Here is a 17,582-nt window from a genome sequence, read left to right on the forward strand (position 1 = left end):
GTAGTGCACACATTGTTCCTTCCAAAATGTACCACACTGTTTTCTATATTGAATTGCATCTGCCAAATATCTGCTGTTGCAGTAGCCTATGTCCTCACTATATTTTCAAATTTAGTGTTAACTGCAAATTTTATAGTTATTGGCTGAAGTCCATCATTATGTTTATAACAGTGTAACAAGTTGTAGTGCAAAAAGGAGATCATTTGGCCCTATCATATGTACACCAGCTTTTCAAATGAGGATGCACTTTGTGCCGTTCTCCTGCATGGTCTTCCTTTGCTGATAAACATCTAATTCTTCTTTGAATAGCTCAGCTGAACCATTATATGAAGATAGGTGCAGAAGTAGGTAATTTGGCTTCCTTAGTCTACTCCGCCAATCAATAAGATCATGTTGAGAGACAAAAAAACTGCAGATGCTAGAATCCAAGGTAGACAAGCAGGAGGCTGGAAGACACAGTTTACAAATAACAGTAAGTTGAGTGGCAGCTGCCAGAATCTCCCTTTTTGTTTAAATATTGGTGACCAGGAACTGCCACTGTCCACTGCTGGGTAACCATGGGTCTGCTGAAGAATCGCTAGGCAGTCTCTTCATGTGATGCTGAACCCTTCAGACACTGGCAAAATGTCCGCTGAGTTGGGAAGAGGCTCTCAACTGGCCACTTAAGTAGATCAATTGACTATAAGTTCGCAGCTCATCTGCTGTCATACCCCCTGCAGGCAAAATGTCGTGGCAGTGGGAAGATTTCAGGCATGTTTCCCTGCCACCTTTCCAGCTCTCTGACCTCATAATCTGTTCCCGAGGGGCTGATAAAATCTAGTCTATAGTCACCAAATCAATTCCTCTTCCAAATTGTCATTGTCTGAATTGTACTGCTTCTCCATTACTGAGAGGGTACCAAGACCTTTACTTGTGATCAGTAATGCCCCTTGATACCCTCTTAAAAGTAAAATACTGTGGATGATGGTCATTAGAAATAAAAGCATAAAATGCTGGAGAAACTCAACAGCTCTGGCAGCACCTGTTAGTGCTAGTGTTTCAGGTTGAAAGATGCTTCAGAACTTTTGAAGCTTTTCATTTCAAACTTCCTGACTGATAATTGTCATCAAACTGATGATAATCAGGCTAGTGAACATGATTATCACTTCAGCACTGAAAATTCAACATCTAATCACTAGGTTGCAAAATAAGTGATCCTGCTATGATGTTGCACAGTACATGCTTAGCCAAAATTAATTGTTAATTGTTTTAATCTTAGCTATTGATGGGATTATTTATCCAATAATTTATTTGTTAACTTTTGAGACACTCTGGAGAGTGACTGTCTCTGTTAAAGTATAATGTCACAGATTGGCTTAGAGGTGCTGGTGTCAGACTAGGGTGGACAAAGTTAAAAATCACACAGCACCAGTTTACAGTCCAACAGGTTTATTTGGAAGCACTAGCTTTTGGAGCACCATTCCTTCATCAGGTGGTTGAAGCATCAGGAACTACCTGGGGAAGGAGCGGTGCTCTGAAAGCTAGTGCTTCCAAATAAACCTGTTGGACTATAACCTGTTGTTGTGTGATTTTTAACTTTGTCACAGAAAGGAACTTTCTTCCACTCATCCAGAGTCACTCCAACCCTAAACTATTGTCCTGGTTTGGGAGTTCCATTCCGTATACATCAGTGAGTTATATAGTCTGTCAAGTGTAGAGGCTGAAATCAAGTACGCAGCAGGACTAATCAGTCAGAAACATGGTGAATACAGTGGTAGACTTCCACTGAAATGCTGAGCCTCAGATAAGACATAAGCAACAAAGTGCTTCGCCCAACTTATAGGCAGGAGAAGCTTCTACAAGGCCATCTTCCCCTATTTTGCAAAGTCAGTCTTTCTGTCACTAATGACATCTTCCATGCAGTGGCACCTCAAACATCAATTACTGGTAATAAGTTTAATTAGCAACTATTGCACTGAGTGGGAAAGGGAAATTATATCAATGATTGCACTTTGCTGACCAAAGTTTCTATCATTCTCCATTGCAATTCCAGCTTTCCTTGAGGGAGGAGATAGCCCCCTCTGGAATGTATAGTTGAACACTTTTTTCTACATCTGATACTATTTTCACATTAGAAAATATTTAATTGTAACACATTATTGTTTTATAACTAAATGATATTTGGTTCTCTTGAGCTCTATTCATACCCAAGATGGCAATGTTACTTCTTTAAAATAATGAAACTGTTTTTCTTATAGTAACATATTCCTGATGATATATTTAGTTAATTAAAGGTTAAATATTAGATGTTAGTAAACTTACCTGATCATAATAGTCAAAAATATCATTAAATTCCGTTGAAGTCATATTCACCCCCTGAAAAATTAAAAAGAAATCAAATAACAGAATGTTGAAGTGAATGGTGTTTCTGTAAATTGCAATCAATTGTTATAATATTTGTAAATCTGTAAACATGTACAGTATGAATGATCCTTCTTGCTTGCTGCAGTTTAAATAAGTATCTGTTATAAGATGAAAACATCTACAGAGATAGTTTTAAGTGATCAAAACAGTTAAAAAATTTGTGAACAATTGTTGCCCAGAGTGGGAATTTGGCATTTGCCTGATGAGACGCAAAAGGCTGATACTGGTTCTGCTGTGCCACAGTGCAACATACTTTGAAAGTGCATCTTAAGAAAACATAAAAATCAGCAAACTGCTGCCATCCTGGAGTTGGAAAGTACAGGCTTCCAGCCAGCACAAAATAATAGCTAATTCCACTATGACAAAAAATGTGATCCAAATAAATGGCAGAGTTGCATATTTTATAATTTGAGCATACCATGTTTTATATTGATAGCATTATGTGCCATTTGTGAAATTGCGAGTATACACATCTTTCTATTTAAATTGTAGTATGGTGTTTCTAATCATCACAGTTGCTCAAGTTACTGTACTTCGTTTATCCCCAAATGCATTTCTTTTACATATCAATATGCTTATTCCAAAGAAATTACCTACCTGAAATTTAAGAAGAAAATTTTCTTTGTCAGGAAGTAACCTATTCAAAAATGAATTTTGCATATAAGTAGTTATGTTTTTACTATTTCAATAATACTATTGCTTTAAACAATAAATTTGGACTGAAAGTGACATACCTTGCCATTTCGCCCAGTCCCAGCTTTCCGTCATTATTTGAATCGAACATTTTAAGCTTAAAAAAAATTAAAGTTTCCAAAAATGAATTTCCTAAAATGTTTTCAGAAAATTTAAATTAAGTCAAATTTATAAAAACAAAATGTTGCATTAAGAAATTTGCAGGGTTTTCTTCAGGTTACAGATATTCAACCACAGATAAACAAGATAAATTATCAAAGTCTAAATTGTTTTGTCTATCTCAATGACCAGATATGTTGACATTAATTCTATTATCTCGCTGTTTTCTGTCTTTGTACAAACATCTAACTTCAGAATTCCCAAGTTACTTGGCCAAAGGATGCTGTATTGTTTGAGTTGACAGGTTGTTGCATGATGATTTATATTAAAGGAATTGATGTTGAGCGTATGATTTACATTGTGAATACTGTGTCCAACAGGAAAGGTTAAAGCATGCTACTCGCAGATGTAAGACTTTAAGTATCAATTTTGAATTCCTTTATCAGACTTCATTGCTTGCTAACTTCTGCCAATTTCCTGGTTTTGGCCTATTCTTTAATAGCTTTCAATATGCATTGCCTCAAATATTATCAACTGAAAATTGTAGTCAATAGGAAGGAAATATTATTATTTTCCATGTATTTTTGATCAATAAAGGTTCATTATTAGGTATGCAATAGGTGATGTAGGACAGTGGAGGGGCCGAAGGTTCGTAATGCCTTACCTAAACAACATATAATACAGTTCAGTTTGATGAACATTAAACATTTCTTCTATACTTCATGAAATCTTCCTTTCTCCACTTGCCTGGATGAGTGAAATTCCAACAACAGTCAAGAAGTTCAACACCATCCAAAACTGGCACTCCATCCACAAAATTTAATATTCACTCTGTTTATCACCAAAGCTATGTGAACTATCTACAAGTCGCACTGCAACAACTCACCAAGATTCCTTAGAAGCACCTTACAAACCCGTGACGTCTTCCACCTGAAAGGACAAGGTCAGCAATATATGGGAACACCATCGTCTCCAAGCCACTCATCATACTGACTTGGAAATGCATAGCCGCTCCTTCAATGGGGCAAAATCATGAAACTCCCTTTCTAGCAGTACTGTAAGTATACCTACACCCTAAGGGCTGCAGCAATTCAAGAAGGCAGCTCATCATTGCCTTCTGCAGGGCAATTAAGGACAGGCAATAAATGATGGCCCAGCTCACCACATCCACATCATATAACAAAGAAAAAATTAAAAAATTAGACCTTACCACAAATTGAGCAGAGTACTGCTGTTGTTCATTAAGATACTAAATATGCAATTCCAGCAGTAATATTGATATTGTATTTAATCTACTTAAATGCAATTCCTTGAAACATCAATATATATTCTAACTTAACATTATTACTGATCATATGATTTTAAATTCAATTCAATCTTTGCTGATTTTGGTTGTTCATAAGCTGTTTATTTCTTTTTGTTTCTTCTGAACCAATGACAAAGATTCTTGCCAAGTTGAAGAGTTTAGACGTAAGTACTCTGTCACACATTTTGGGCAAAAAATTAACATTGGTATAAATCCTCAAGATTGAACATAAAGTGATAAAGATATGATGAAATTGTACACATTTAAAACAAAATATTTCATTTTCAAGTATATTATAGATACAGAAGTAATGTGTAGACCACCAAATCTCTTTTGGGAACAGTCATAGATCTTGATATGAGTGATACTTGCTCCACTACCAGTCTTGTCTAAATTAATCCCTGCTAACAATAAAGTGGAGGAAACAAGGTTTATCCAACTGGAACAGGCAATCAGTAGAATGTCAATGGCTTTGGAGATGGTAGTGTTGTTGAATTGGATATACTCAGGCACTTGTGAAAACTGCCATTAGATTTTCAGATTGTGTCATCAAAGAGTTGCATATTAAAAGGAAGAAATAACCACCAGAGAATATATGACTGCAAAGTCTTATATAATTGAATTTTATTGCAGCTTATCGAAGTATGTAAAGTGAACCTTTTCCAACCCATAATCTGTGCTACTATCTGTTCCAGAATCATACTTTGAGGAGTTCAAAGTTTACAAAAACAAAGCAATTTTGTATTAATTTCATACATACCTACAAGTTAGCATAGTTTGGTATTGTATGATGTATGAATGTATTATTTTTAGAAAGCAATAAGTAGGTGAACCAGTGCATGTAACGTTCTGAAACAGATCGATAGAGTTTTTCCCGGAAATAAACTAAGGGTAAACTTTGCAACATGGGGCCTCTCAAAATTTACATTGTGAAATGAAATGCAGCAGATTTTTCCTCATTTTACAGCTAATATGTCAATAAAAAATGAGCTTCTCTAGATCACAAAAAAAGTGAAAAGCAGCTATATGAACCTTACAAACATGCAAAATGTCTTTGTCAACATCATTTTCCCCATAGAGTCTGAGTAATTTTGTTTATATTAATCTTTCTTCTGTCATCAAAATAATAAGCATCAGAGCACAGCTTTGATAATGCTCTTTTCATATCTTCTCCAGCACTTTCTCTGTCAGTTCAATGGTAATCAAAAATAATTCATGCATCCAGCTCTGCAGTCTGCAAATCTTAGTGAAAATAGATCAAAGAACTTATACAGGCCATTTAATGGCTCAGAATTCAGTCTATCGGTGGTTTCCTAAAATTCACTAAACTTGCTTTGGGTGAGGTGTCTTGTCCGGAGGTTCCTAAATGCTTTCAAATGTTTCTAAATGGCCCCGTCCCTGCCCCCACTAAAGCATTTTGAAAAAAAAAGCTAAGGTGAGAACAAACCTCTTCACTCAGTGAGTTGCTAGAGTGTAGAATGCATTGCCTGCAAGTGTATTTAAAGTAGGTTCAACTGAACCATCCAAGAGGGCATTGGATGATTATTTAAACAGAAACAATTTGCAGGACTATAGAAAAAGGCAGGAGATGAGCACAAAGGTAAAACATCAAATATGATGGGCTGAATAGCCTCCCTCTGCGCTTAAAAAGTCTGTGATTCACATTCATGTCACATCTTTTTCAGAATGGATGAAATTAGTCTTCATCAATCGTGATATCAAATCGTAATTCATCATTTTACTGCACACCATTTTCTTATCTATTTAAGTCAATGGCTGAGCATGGAGTAAATAAAGCGGTTGATTCAATCAGTCCTACACTCCTGTACATCTGATAAAGATAGTGTTATTTTCTTAGCTAATAAAACATATTATTTAAGACAAGGTGAAATGATACAGTATCAGTACTAAACAACTGAATAAGCTGGATTTAAACTCACAACTAAGGTTGGGGGGATCCATGGACAGGTTACAGAATGATTTTTAGACTGGCTCTAAAACAAAATTGGAAGTAGGGATTAAAGGTAATTATTTGGACTGGCAAAAATTAGAAAATGACATTCCACAGGATTGGGGACCAATATTGTGACTGAGGAATTGCAAATATAATTTCAAAATCTGTGGAAGACATCATATTGAAGTTGTTTCTTTATACAAAGAAAGAATGCAATGAAGTATAAGACAATAATAAACTTGGTGAAATGAAAGATGAATTTCAATTTAGATTAGTATAGATGCTGCATTTTTCTGAGAAGAATATGGAGGCCACAAACTGCTTGGATAATATGAAACTAAATGGATAAATGAACAAAACGATCGAAAGTACAAATTCACACATCACAAAAGTATTGAAGCAAATTACAAGGACATTTGAAATAAAACAAATAAAACGCAGAATTCGTTTCTAGACAATTGAAAAGCAGAAAAGTGCTATTAAATTTACATAGAAACTTGGTCAAACTATTCTTAAGTCCATGAATAGGACTGGTTTATATTTGATAAAAGACACGATGAAAGGGCAGCACCTTGAAAGCTAGTGCTTCCAAATAAAGCTATTGGACTATAACCTGATGTTGTGTGATTTTTTGAACTATGATAAAAGAGGTGTAGTAGAATTTGAATGTGGTGAAAAACAAAGATCAGCAAGAATAATGCCAAAATTGAAAGGATATATATTAGGAATTCAAGAAAAATTCTTCACACAAACAAATGGTGAAAATATGTAAAATATATCCCCAGCAGATGTGGCAAATAACAGTTGGATGTAAGGGGAAATACATCAGGGAGTATAGGAGGGTGTGTTTTGTGACTAAATGAAGAGGAATATGAGAGTTTTGCGTAAATGCCAGAAAAGACCTTTTTAGCTGAATTGCTTGCTTCTGTGTTATAGATTCACTTATTACAAATGTGAAATTTGTAAGATTCTTATGTTTAAATTGTTTTTTAATTTAAGGTAATATTAGAAAATCCTGGAAAGGAATTGTGAAAAGATTATAAAACTCTGTCCAACGTTAGATTTCATGGATTTGTTACCATGGGGACAGTTTTGAACTTGCAAAATTCTCATATCTGACTCCAAGATTTCAAACAGGAAGAGTGAGAGGATTGTCTCACAGAGAGTGAAAAGACTATGTGGTCAGCAGAGAGGAGTTTGTGTCTCTTGTGAGAATCAAGAAGAAACAAGGAAAGCAAGATTGTCTCTGTCTCATGACAATCTACGGAATCTAGAAGATGATTCCTGGCATGGCCAAGGCTGGACAGAATGACTAGACTAAGCCTTACTATTGGTATTTGGTTTGTAATTTCTCCAGAAACTGAAAATAAAATGACTTTCGAAGGATCACTCAACATTACATCTTAGCAAAATGGGGAGAAGTGAACCAGTTTAGACGTTAAAAGTAATGATGGATTAGTTTAAGATGTGACAAGTAATATGCCTCAGTGATCAATGTTGGTGCCACATTTACTTATAATCTATATAAATAACTACCTTAATAACTGAATTCAGAGTGGCTAAATTTGCTGATGCTACAATGCAGGGTAGGAAAGTTGTGGTGAAGCAGGCATAAGAAGTCTGCAGGGGAAAAATAGTTAGATTAAGTAGTGAGCAAAAATTTAAAATGAAATATCATGCAGAAAAAGGCCACATCTTTTTTGGCCGACAGAATAGGCAAGTAAGATATTATTTAAATAGAGACAGAATGCAGAATTCAGATATACAAAGGGATATCTCTCTACTGGGATCATAACAGAATCGCTCTTTGCTGGACTGGAAATAGGTACACAGGAATCTGTCTGAATTTAGACAAGCAAAATTTCACAATTGTTTCCACTATATTCATTGAAATGAGAACATGATTATATCAATTACCGAACAGGAAGACAGGGAAATACAATGATGATTTGGATTTAACTTCTGTGTTTGATTTGGCAAAGAATATTCACCTAGATCCTAAATTCAATTAGATAGAAGTTAAAATTTATTTTGTGTCATTTGAGAAAATTAGGATAAAGAAACCAGACAGTTTTATTCCAAAACATTTTCATGGAGGAAATCATTTGGAATACTCATTGCTTTCAGATGTATAATCTAGTGATTATATTATGAAAACTGCTGTTCTAAACTGATAGGAGTTAGTAGCAAAGCTTCCAGTCAATGATTTAAGAATCTGAGGAAAAGACAGGATAGATTTTAATGAAATTTGCCAGAGGAAAGGAAGTTACATTCAATAGGTGAAATATGGCTAAGAAAGTGGAGCAAGATTTTCTAGAGATCCTAGTTAGTGAAAGAAGTTAAATAAAATGACTCCTTCAGAATACAATCCCACCAAGAAGCTCAAAAACAATCTAGGCTAAGGGCTACTGCAATAATAGCTGATGAGTACAACATCTCTCATGACAAGTGAGCAGCATGAACCTGTTGTTTACAAACCTGAGAAGAAGCTGGAGAGGTCTGATTTGTTGCAGTCATTAGAATGTAGAATACTGGTTGCATTTGAAAGATAGCAAAATTAAAAGAGGAATGCTCCTCAGAGTCATAAAATATTGTGTGAAGGATAAAGGCGATACAAAGGGACTGACGTGTTATATTTGTCCTAAGAAAAGACATCTGAAGACAGATTGTTGTAAATTAAAAGCCAAAATGGATGGCATGCAGAAAACCTTGTATCAGTAGATGGCGCCGATGACAAACCAATAGCCTTGAATGTAGTTACCAGTGGAAAAATCAAAACAGAGGATTTGAAGGAATTTGTATTCAGAGGTGAGCAGTCCACATTTGCCAGTAAAATGGGCAAATAATTAATATTCTTAGAGATGTTGGTCAAATCAGTCACTGATGGTGGTGGGTCAATTGAAATTTCTTTATTAACTGCTTAGGAATGCATTAAGGATATTCTTGGAGCTTGTTCAATTGTTCCATTGCATAACAAAATTAAAACTGTGTCTTAATTTACATACTGTAGTCATGGGAATTTTACTGAAGTTGCATGTTAATGGTGTTCATTTCATACTAAGAAATGATCTCACCAATAATACAGTCCTTCAGCAGTGTCACCTCAGTGCAGTGTAACATTTTGAATTGGAAATCTATAAAAGAAATCAAGTAATGTGCAAAGATCTGAAACTATCTCTACTCCTACTGTGGAAATGATTGTTCCAATTTGAAATATGTCCAAAGTGTCAAAAGGTTTGGACTTGTGAAATTAAAGAGATGAGAATATCAGGCTGAGAGCAAAGCGTTAAAATCAGCTGGAAATGCATTGGACCTGGCTGAATTAAATTTAAAATTAAATCTCGACAAATCCAAAACCACAGGTATCAAAACAGACAGCAGCAATGTTGAAGCTGATGGTGGAACAGGGCAAAAGATTTGAAACGGAAAGACTCTGCCATATCTAATGCTGATAGCATGGAGTTAAGGAGGAATATTCTTATAGATGGTAATTTTTGTGCATAAATTACAACTTCAGAATGACAAACCTATTGCCTTGTGAGACAATAATTGGACAAAGCTCATTCTGAATGGGAAAACAAAAAGCTGTAAGAAATTAGAACATGTTGTGAAATATAGACAATCAAAACCTTCAGGCTGATTCTCAAAATATTTTTAATGAATTATTTAAAACAACTAAGGAGGATTTTACTCAGCAAAAGACTAGACAAGGCACTATTAAGCCTATTTCTTCTGGAGGAACACTTAAAGTGAACAGTGATGCTGCATTAAAACAAGGAAAATTCACCAATATAGGGGGCTGTAACCTCCTGTCTTGATTTGGTCACTAAAAAACACCTATAGCCATGAAAGGACTGGAGATCCAGAATTTAAGCCTGAACTGGATTGTTATAAGACTGTTGCCATCCTGATGACAACATATTGTCTAGTTTTAAAGAAGAACAAAGAAAATGAATGAATCCTGAAATAAAGAAGCATTTAGACAGGGAATGTCTTCGAGATCTGGTTCCTATTGCTGTTATTCAAAAGAAGGACTGTAATATTGTTCTTGATAAAGCTAGTCAGGCCAAACTGAGTGTAGAATTTTCTAATCCAGAACAGAGAAAAGCAATAAAATATACTCAGAGTGGAATAGGAGATTTCCGACAATGCATCTTGGAAAGTGAAGCCATTAGTAGCAAAATGAAAAACCGAAAGAACTGCTGATGCAGAAGCAAAATCAGAAATCATAGAATCATAGAATCCCTAGAGTGTGAAAGCAGGCTATTCTGACCATCAACTCTACACCGATCCTCCAAAGAACATCTCATCCAGACCCACCGTCCCTACACTAACCCTGTAAACCTGCAGTTCCCATGGCTAATCCACCTAGCCTGCACATCCCTGGGCACTATGGACAATTTAGAATGGCCAATCCACCTAACTTGCACATTTGTTACAGTAAAACAAAGTCCAAAGCTCAGCAGGTCTGGTGGCATTTGTGGAGAGAAGATAGAATTAACATTTCAAGTCCAGTGACCCTTCTTCAGTTCTGAAGAGGGGTCACTGGACATAAAACTTTAACTCTGCTTCCTCTTCCCAGTTGCAAAATAAAATCTAGTTCAGGAGCGAGCAGGCGCTGTAAGGATTCACATCAACTAGACTTGGATTCCTTGCTATTAAATGTACTTTGTTGATACAGATTAAACACCGGCCTGATCTTCTAATCCGGGTTGGAAAATATTCTCTGATGGAGATCTGACTAAATGTTATCCATTTAAGTCTGGTGTAGACCAGTTAGCTTAGTTACCATAGGAACAGGTTGGGGCTTGCTGAGCAAGTTGCAAAGTTCTCACAGCTGAAACCAGGGCAAACATCACTGGGGAGGCTTTCTGCCTCCAAGATTTTGGACAGAAAGAGAGAGAGAGGGAAATCGCACAGATCAAGGACTGTAGTTATCATGTGCTCACCAAAGAGGAAAGTGTGTTCAGTTTGTTAGCAGAAATGCAGGAGAAAAGTGTCTCTGCTCAAGGAGACACTTGTTTTGCTCATTCATGGGAAATAGGAATCACTGGACTTGGCCGTCATTAATTGGCCATCTCTAATTGCCCTCAAGAAGGTGGTTAGAAGCTGTCTTCTTGTGTCCTTGGGCAGTAGATACACCTATAGTGTTATTAGGGAAGGTGGCAGGTGGGGGGGGTGTTTCAAGGTTTTGACCCTGCATTGCAATATATGGAATCCTGAATATACATGGCAAGTGCACAGAAAATAACCAGGATAGGGCGAACTTTAGGCAGGACTTCTCCAAAAACTAAAGGAAGCAGCTTTTGATAGTCACTTGACATTATGACTTGGCAAAACAACATTGGAACCTGGGAGCAATGATGGACTGATTGCTCTCAATAGCAGGTAGTGAATTATAACACCAGTGTGGTGTTATACAGTAACTAACCAATTCATACCAACCATAATCCCAAATTAAACTAGTTCCACTTGCCTGCATTTGGCCGATATCCCTCCAAACCATCCATACTCATGTACTTATCCAAATGTCTTTTAAATGTTGTGTTCTTCGACATATTACAAAATTAAATGGAGGATCAACTTTTGTCTAATTTAGGGTATTAATTGCCTACTAACTAGTGTTCAGCTGATTGTTTGTTACAATTGAAACCTTAGAACTTGAAATTTTGCTGTGTGCAATCTATTCAGTCAGTCACTGGAACTCAAGTTATCAGTCTCTACAGGGATCATAACATACTGGATAAGTCACACCATCTTGGCGAGTTGTTGAGACTATTTGCTGGACTACAATTTATGGATTCTTGGTCAGTTTCAACCTCACTATTTATTTTCAAGCTGCTTTTATAGTTGATTTTGTTATAAGTAAGTAATGAGAGTCCAAGTCATACAAACTGGACAAGTATTTTGATAACTCTTTGTAATAACTTTTAAATGTAGAGCCAATCATGCCACAAGAATTTACAACTATCTCTCAAAACAGCATCAACACGGTGTTGTGGTTTCAAATAAAAGCAAAATACTGCGCTGCTGGAGATCAGGAATTAATGCAGAAGATGCTGGAGAAACTCAGCAGGTAGCACCTGCAGAGGGAGAAACAATATGATTCCATGGAGAATCATAATGGACAGAAAAATAGAGGCTATCTTTATGACAGCAACACGGGTTGTAAGGTAAAATGATGAGAGGACCCTCTAAGCTCAAATGCATTAGTCAGATACTTACATGGTACAGGTTGAAGATATGTAAAAACAAAATAGCGCAGGCAATTTTATCACTAAATTATTAATGCAGAGACACAGGTCATGTTCTGGGCACCTGGGTTCTAATCTTGCCATGGCAGCTGTTAGAATATGAATGAGTAAAGAAAAAATGGTGGCCATGGAACTGTTGCTCATTGTTGGGAAAAAAAACCATCTGATTTGCTAATGTCCATTAGTACAAGAAATCTGCCATCTTTAACTGGTCTGGCCTGTACATGATTCCAGATCCATGTGGTTGACTCTTAACTGCCCCCTGGGCAATTAGGGGTGGTCAATAAGTGACGGCCCAGCCAGCAATGCCCACATCCCATGGATAAATAATAATCAATACTGCAAATGCTGGAAATCTGAAATGAAAACAGAAAGTGCTGAAGAAACTCAGCAGGCCCAACTGTACCTTTGGAGAGAGAAACAGAGTCAATCTTTCAAGTCCCATGACTGCTCTTCTTCTATGTTAGACTTTGCCACTTTGATCTTTGATGCATGTTCAGAAAATGGGTTTCAATCCCAGCAAAATCCTGCAATTAATTTATCTCTCTTTTTAGGAAAACATTGATTGAATATTCTGCAAAGCTGAGACGAATGTTTCAGAACGGTATCTTTAACTTAGACCACAAAACAATAAGAAATAGGAACAGGAGTAGGCATTCAGCTCATCAAGCCTGATCCACCATTCAATAGGATCATGACTGAACTTCTAGGACCATAAAGCAGTTTGTGTTAGGAGATGACAATGTAGGCCACATATTTACATTGCCGTGCTGCATACCTGATAAAGAAATACTCTTCTGACAGAATTCTGTTTTTTACGTATGCTAAAAATGTTATGAACCTTACCTTGAAAAGAAAGCTTAACTTCACTTCACCAGTCAAACATGACAGACAGGCAGTTTAACAAAATCAGGAATTGCTGGTTGAGGATAATTCAGAGATTATACAAAAATCTCTTTCCTGAACTTGCCAATAAACTTGACCTTAGAACTTTTGTTTTCCATCATCTGTCATTTGAGTCTGCCTTATATGTCTTCAGTAAAGATTCTTTTTCTGCTGTTAAGTGCTTTATAAGATTGTTTCAAATAAATAAAATAGATTTGTCACCGTCACATCTGACACCAAGTCTCAAGTTTATAAATGACTGACAAATCAGTTGGTTGAAAGTTTGCTTTTTGACAATGCAATATTCAGGGAGAGATCAGTGTCATACTGGAACCTTGGCAGACTCTTGATTTCTCAGATACCCTTTACTGAGGATGCCCCTTGGTACCAATGTCACTGTTGAATGCCTTGACTCCTTGGTGGATTTTTCATTTCCTCAAATCATGCCAGAGTAGAAAGCTGTGGTTCTGAAAGAATCTTCTTTATTATTTTGTGCCAAGACAAATGGATCCATGATCCTTTCACTCTTGCACTTATTCAACTCGGTAACATTGTCATTTTATCAGATACAATTACAGAAATGAAAGCCAACTTAGAGACATAGAGTCATTGAGATGAACAGCACGGAAACAGACCCTTCGGTCCAACCTGTTCACGCCGACCAGATATCCCAACCCAATCTAGTCTCACCTGCCAGCACCCGGCCCATATCCCTCCAAACCCTTCCTATTCATATACCCATCCAAATGCCTCTTAAATGTTGCAATTGTACCAGCCTCCACCACATCCTCTGGCAGCTCATTTCATACTCGTACCACCCTCTGTATGGAAAAGTTGCCCCTTAGGTCTTTTTTATATCTTTCCCCCCTCACCCTAAACCTATGCCCTCTAGTTCTGGACTCCCCCACCCCAGGGAAAAGACTTTGTCTATTTACCTATCCATGCCCCTCATAATTTTGTAAACCTCTATAAGGTCACCCCTCAGCCTCCGACGCTCCAGGGAAAACAGCCCCAGTCTGTTCAGCCTTTCCCTATAGCTCAAATCCTTCAACCCTGGCAACATCCTTGTAAATCTTTTCTGAACCCTTTCAAGTTTCACAACATCTTTCCGATAGGAAGGAGACCAGAATTGCACACAATATTCCAACAGTGGCCTAACAATATCCTGTACAGCCGCAACATGACCTCCCAACTCCTGTACTCAATACTCTGACCAATAAAGGAAAGCATTCCAAACATCTTCTTCACTATCCGAACTACCTGCGACTCCACTTTCATAACTTGTATTGTTGGAAGTTGGGGTCTATTTACAACTGACATTTTCTCTCATATTTCCTGTGTGACATGAAATCTCATGGAACCAATGGACCTCCGAAGCTGCATAGACGCTGTAAGAGGGTGATGTACAAGCCAAGTTCACAGTTAATCGGTGTATTGAGTCATTGACTTTCGGTTTTGGGAATTGCTACTATGCATGAATTTCGGAGAACTGAGCAGTGGCAGAGTTAGAGGGAACGTAGTATGTAAGTGTTGTTATGGTAGTTACTTGCTTTCCCCCAACATCTTTTGTGACACAATAGGCACAACTTAAGAGCAAATACACACAGTACTATTTTAGCTATATGTTGTTAATACTAAAAACACCCTCTCATTCACTCAATCCCAGGAACAATCTTTTATTTCCTGATGGTCAGAGTAATACTTGGCTTCATTCTGCTCTCTGACAAAACTTTAGAACATAGAACTTAGAACATTACAGTGCAGTACAGGCCCTTTGGCCCTCGATGTTGCACCGACCTGTGGAACCAATCTGAAACCCATCTAACCTACACTGTTCCATTCTGGTCCACATGCCTATCCAATGACCATTTAAATGCCCTTAAAGTCTACTACTGCTGCAGGTAGTGCATTCCACGCTCCTGTTACTCTCTGACATCTGACCTATATCTATCACCTCTCAATTTAAAGCTATGTCCCCTCGTGTTAGCCATCGCCATCCGAGGAAAAGACTCTCGCTGTCCAACCTATCGAACCTATCTGATTATTTTACATGTCTCAATTAAGTCACCTCTCAACCTTCTTCTCTTCAACTTGCAGTGAAGAAACTCAGTGGACCTCATGAGTGCTTTTATCTGCCACTGATAGAGCCATATGCCATCTTCCCACATTGGTGGGGTAGATAGGCAATCAAAAACACAGCACATAATGATTCAATTCCCTTTCATTTCTAAAAGGGGAAGTTGGGCCAATCAGAGCTGTTTCTAGCAAATAACAACTCATTACTGTGCACTAGGAAAAGCACTACTTTGTGCAATTTCTATTTTTAAAATAAGCACAACTTTAAAATTTGAGCTGTTCAGTTTCTTTCTCAGTATTCTCAGTATCTTTCTCCTACGAACTGTACAGAACCTCAATGAGCTAGCTCAGCAGGCTTTCATTTGGGTTCTTGCATTTACATTTTTGTTCATATTTTTCAGTTTTGTTAGGAAATTGCCAACAGGCTTATCTGATTCCTGATGCAGGCCTAGAAGTTCAGATTAGTCATGCCAATGATTTGTTTGTGGCTGGAGATGTATGCTGAATTTTCCAAAGAAATTATCTGGATTTACATTGTTGTCTTCCTTCATCTACTAACTTCTAATTTAAATCTTTTCCTCTTGCCCACAAAAGGATTTGATCCATCCTTTTCTCTTCAGAAATGCTCTTATAAAGCTACTTAATGCCAGTCTTTGCTCTGTTTAAACTTCTCAAATGCCTCTGCAATGTCATAAAGCTCCCAAGTCAACATCAGCTGCAGCTGTGTGTTTCTAACTACAGTGGCCATCTCATTTTCCTACAATATACTTAAAACAAAACATGGCAGACACTAGAATCTGAAACTTAGCAGGTCTCCCAGCATCTGAAGAGAGAGAAAGAGTTAACACTTCGAGTCCAATACACATGTTCTTCAGGACAGGTTTTTCTTTCCTGGATTTAATATAGGTTAATTTTTCACTGGATTCCTGTATTGATTTTAATTAAAATGTTCAGGTTTTTACGAATAGATACCTGTGCCATCATGTTGTGTTTTGTGACTCCCATTATTCAATTGTACTTTAGATTCCAACTACAGGAGTTTAATCAAGACTATCTTTTGCTGTTTTCCACATGACTAGTAAACTGTTAGACTGACGCATTGTCACTGGCACATAAATGTAGTGCAAAAGAGAACAAGACAGTACAGGATATGCATATATACAATTAGTTCCTTGATCTTTACAAATCATATAATAATATAACACTCAGTTGAATTAATGAATATCATTTCAGGTTATGTAACAGCTATATTGAGAAGCTTTTAACTTCAACTTCTGACTGCTAGGATAGAAAGGAATAATATGAATATCTAGACATTTTAATTAAATGATGTTAATTGTAATGTGAGCCAAACTAAGTACTGGATAGATTAATTCATGCTCCTTAAGTTTGCAATAACATTTCAATAACTATCAAGTGGTGGAATATAGACTGGCAATGCTAAGAAAAGGCTTTGACATTGAGTAAATATATGAGCCAATTCAAGCAAAGGTAAAACTTTGGACCATGCTAGTTTACTGTGAATATAGTGGAAGATTAATCACCTGCTAAGTACAAATAATTCCTATTTTGTATCATGCTGAAATGCAGATTGAAATTCTTATTTGCTAAAAGCTATTTTGAGTTGTATTGAAAGTATACCACAGTGGACAGTTTACCAGCAGAAAACATTGCACCTTACTCATATAAGTAAAACCGATGGATAAATGATTGTATTGGAAATGGCTCTTAAGTAGAAATGATTTGAACATTAACAGAAACTGTATAGGCCTCTTACACAGCAATTAGACCTCATTAATGCTCACATTGGTTGAAGCCCCAGATAGGAAATACTTTTGACTATTTGACCAAGGACTTTGGCTGTATAGATAATCCCCAAAGATATCAAAACGAAAATGGTATTTCAAGTTTC

General features: G+C 36.8%; 1 protein-coding gene across 1 annotated transcript in view; it reads right to left on the reverse strand.

The window, feature by feature from the left end:
* The window catches only part of calb1 (calbindin 1), an 85,536-nt gene that overhangs the window by 14,900 nt on the left and 53,054 nt on the right, over positions 1-17,582 (reverse strand). Inside the window, exons 7-9 of the mRNA XM_043688125.2 lie at positions 3,138-3,193; positions 3,001-3,040; positions 2,302-2,355 (exon numbers count right to left, since the gene is read on the reverse strand). Of these exons, the coding sequence (XP_043544060.1) occupies positions 2,302-2,355; positions 3,001-3,040; positions 3,138-3,193 (150 nt within the window). The remainder of the gene's footprint in view (positions 1-2,301; positions 2,356-3,000; positions 3,041-3,137; positions 3,194-17,582) is intronic.

The sequence above is a fragment of the Chiloscyllium plagiosum genome, unplaced genomic scaffold (assembly GCF_037043375.1).
Source record: "Chiloscyllium plagiosum isolate Xiang-an unplaced genomic scaffold, Cpla_swu_hap1 HiC_scaffold_4, whole genome shotgun sequence".
Lineage (NCBI taxonomy): Eukaryota > Metazoa > Chordata > Chondrichthyes > Orectolobiformes > Hemiscylliidae > Chiloscyllium > Chiloscyllium plagiosum.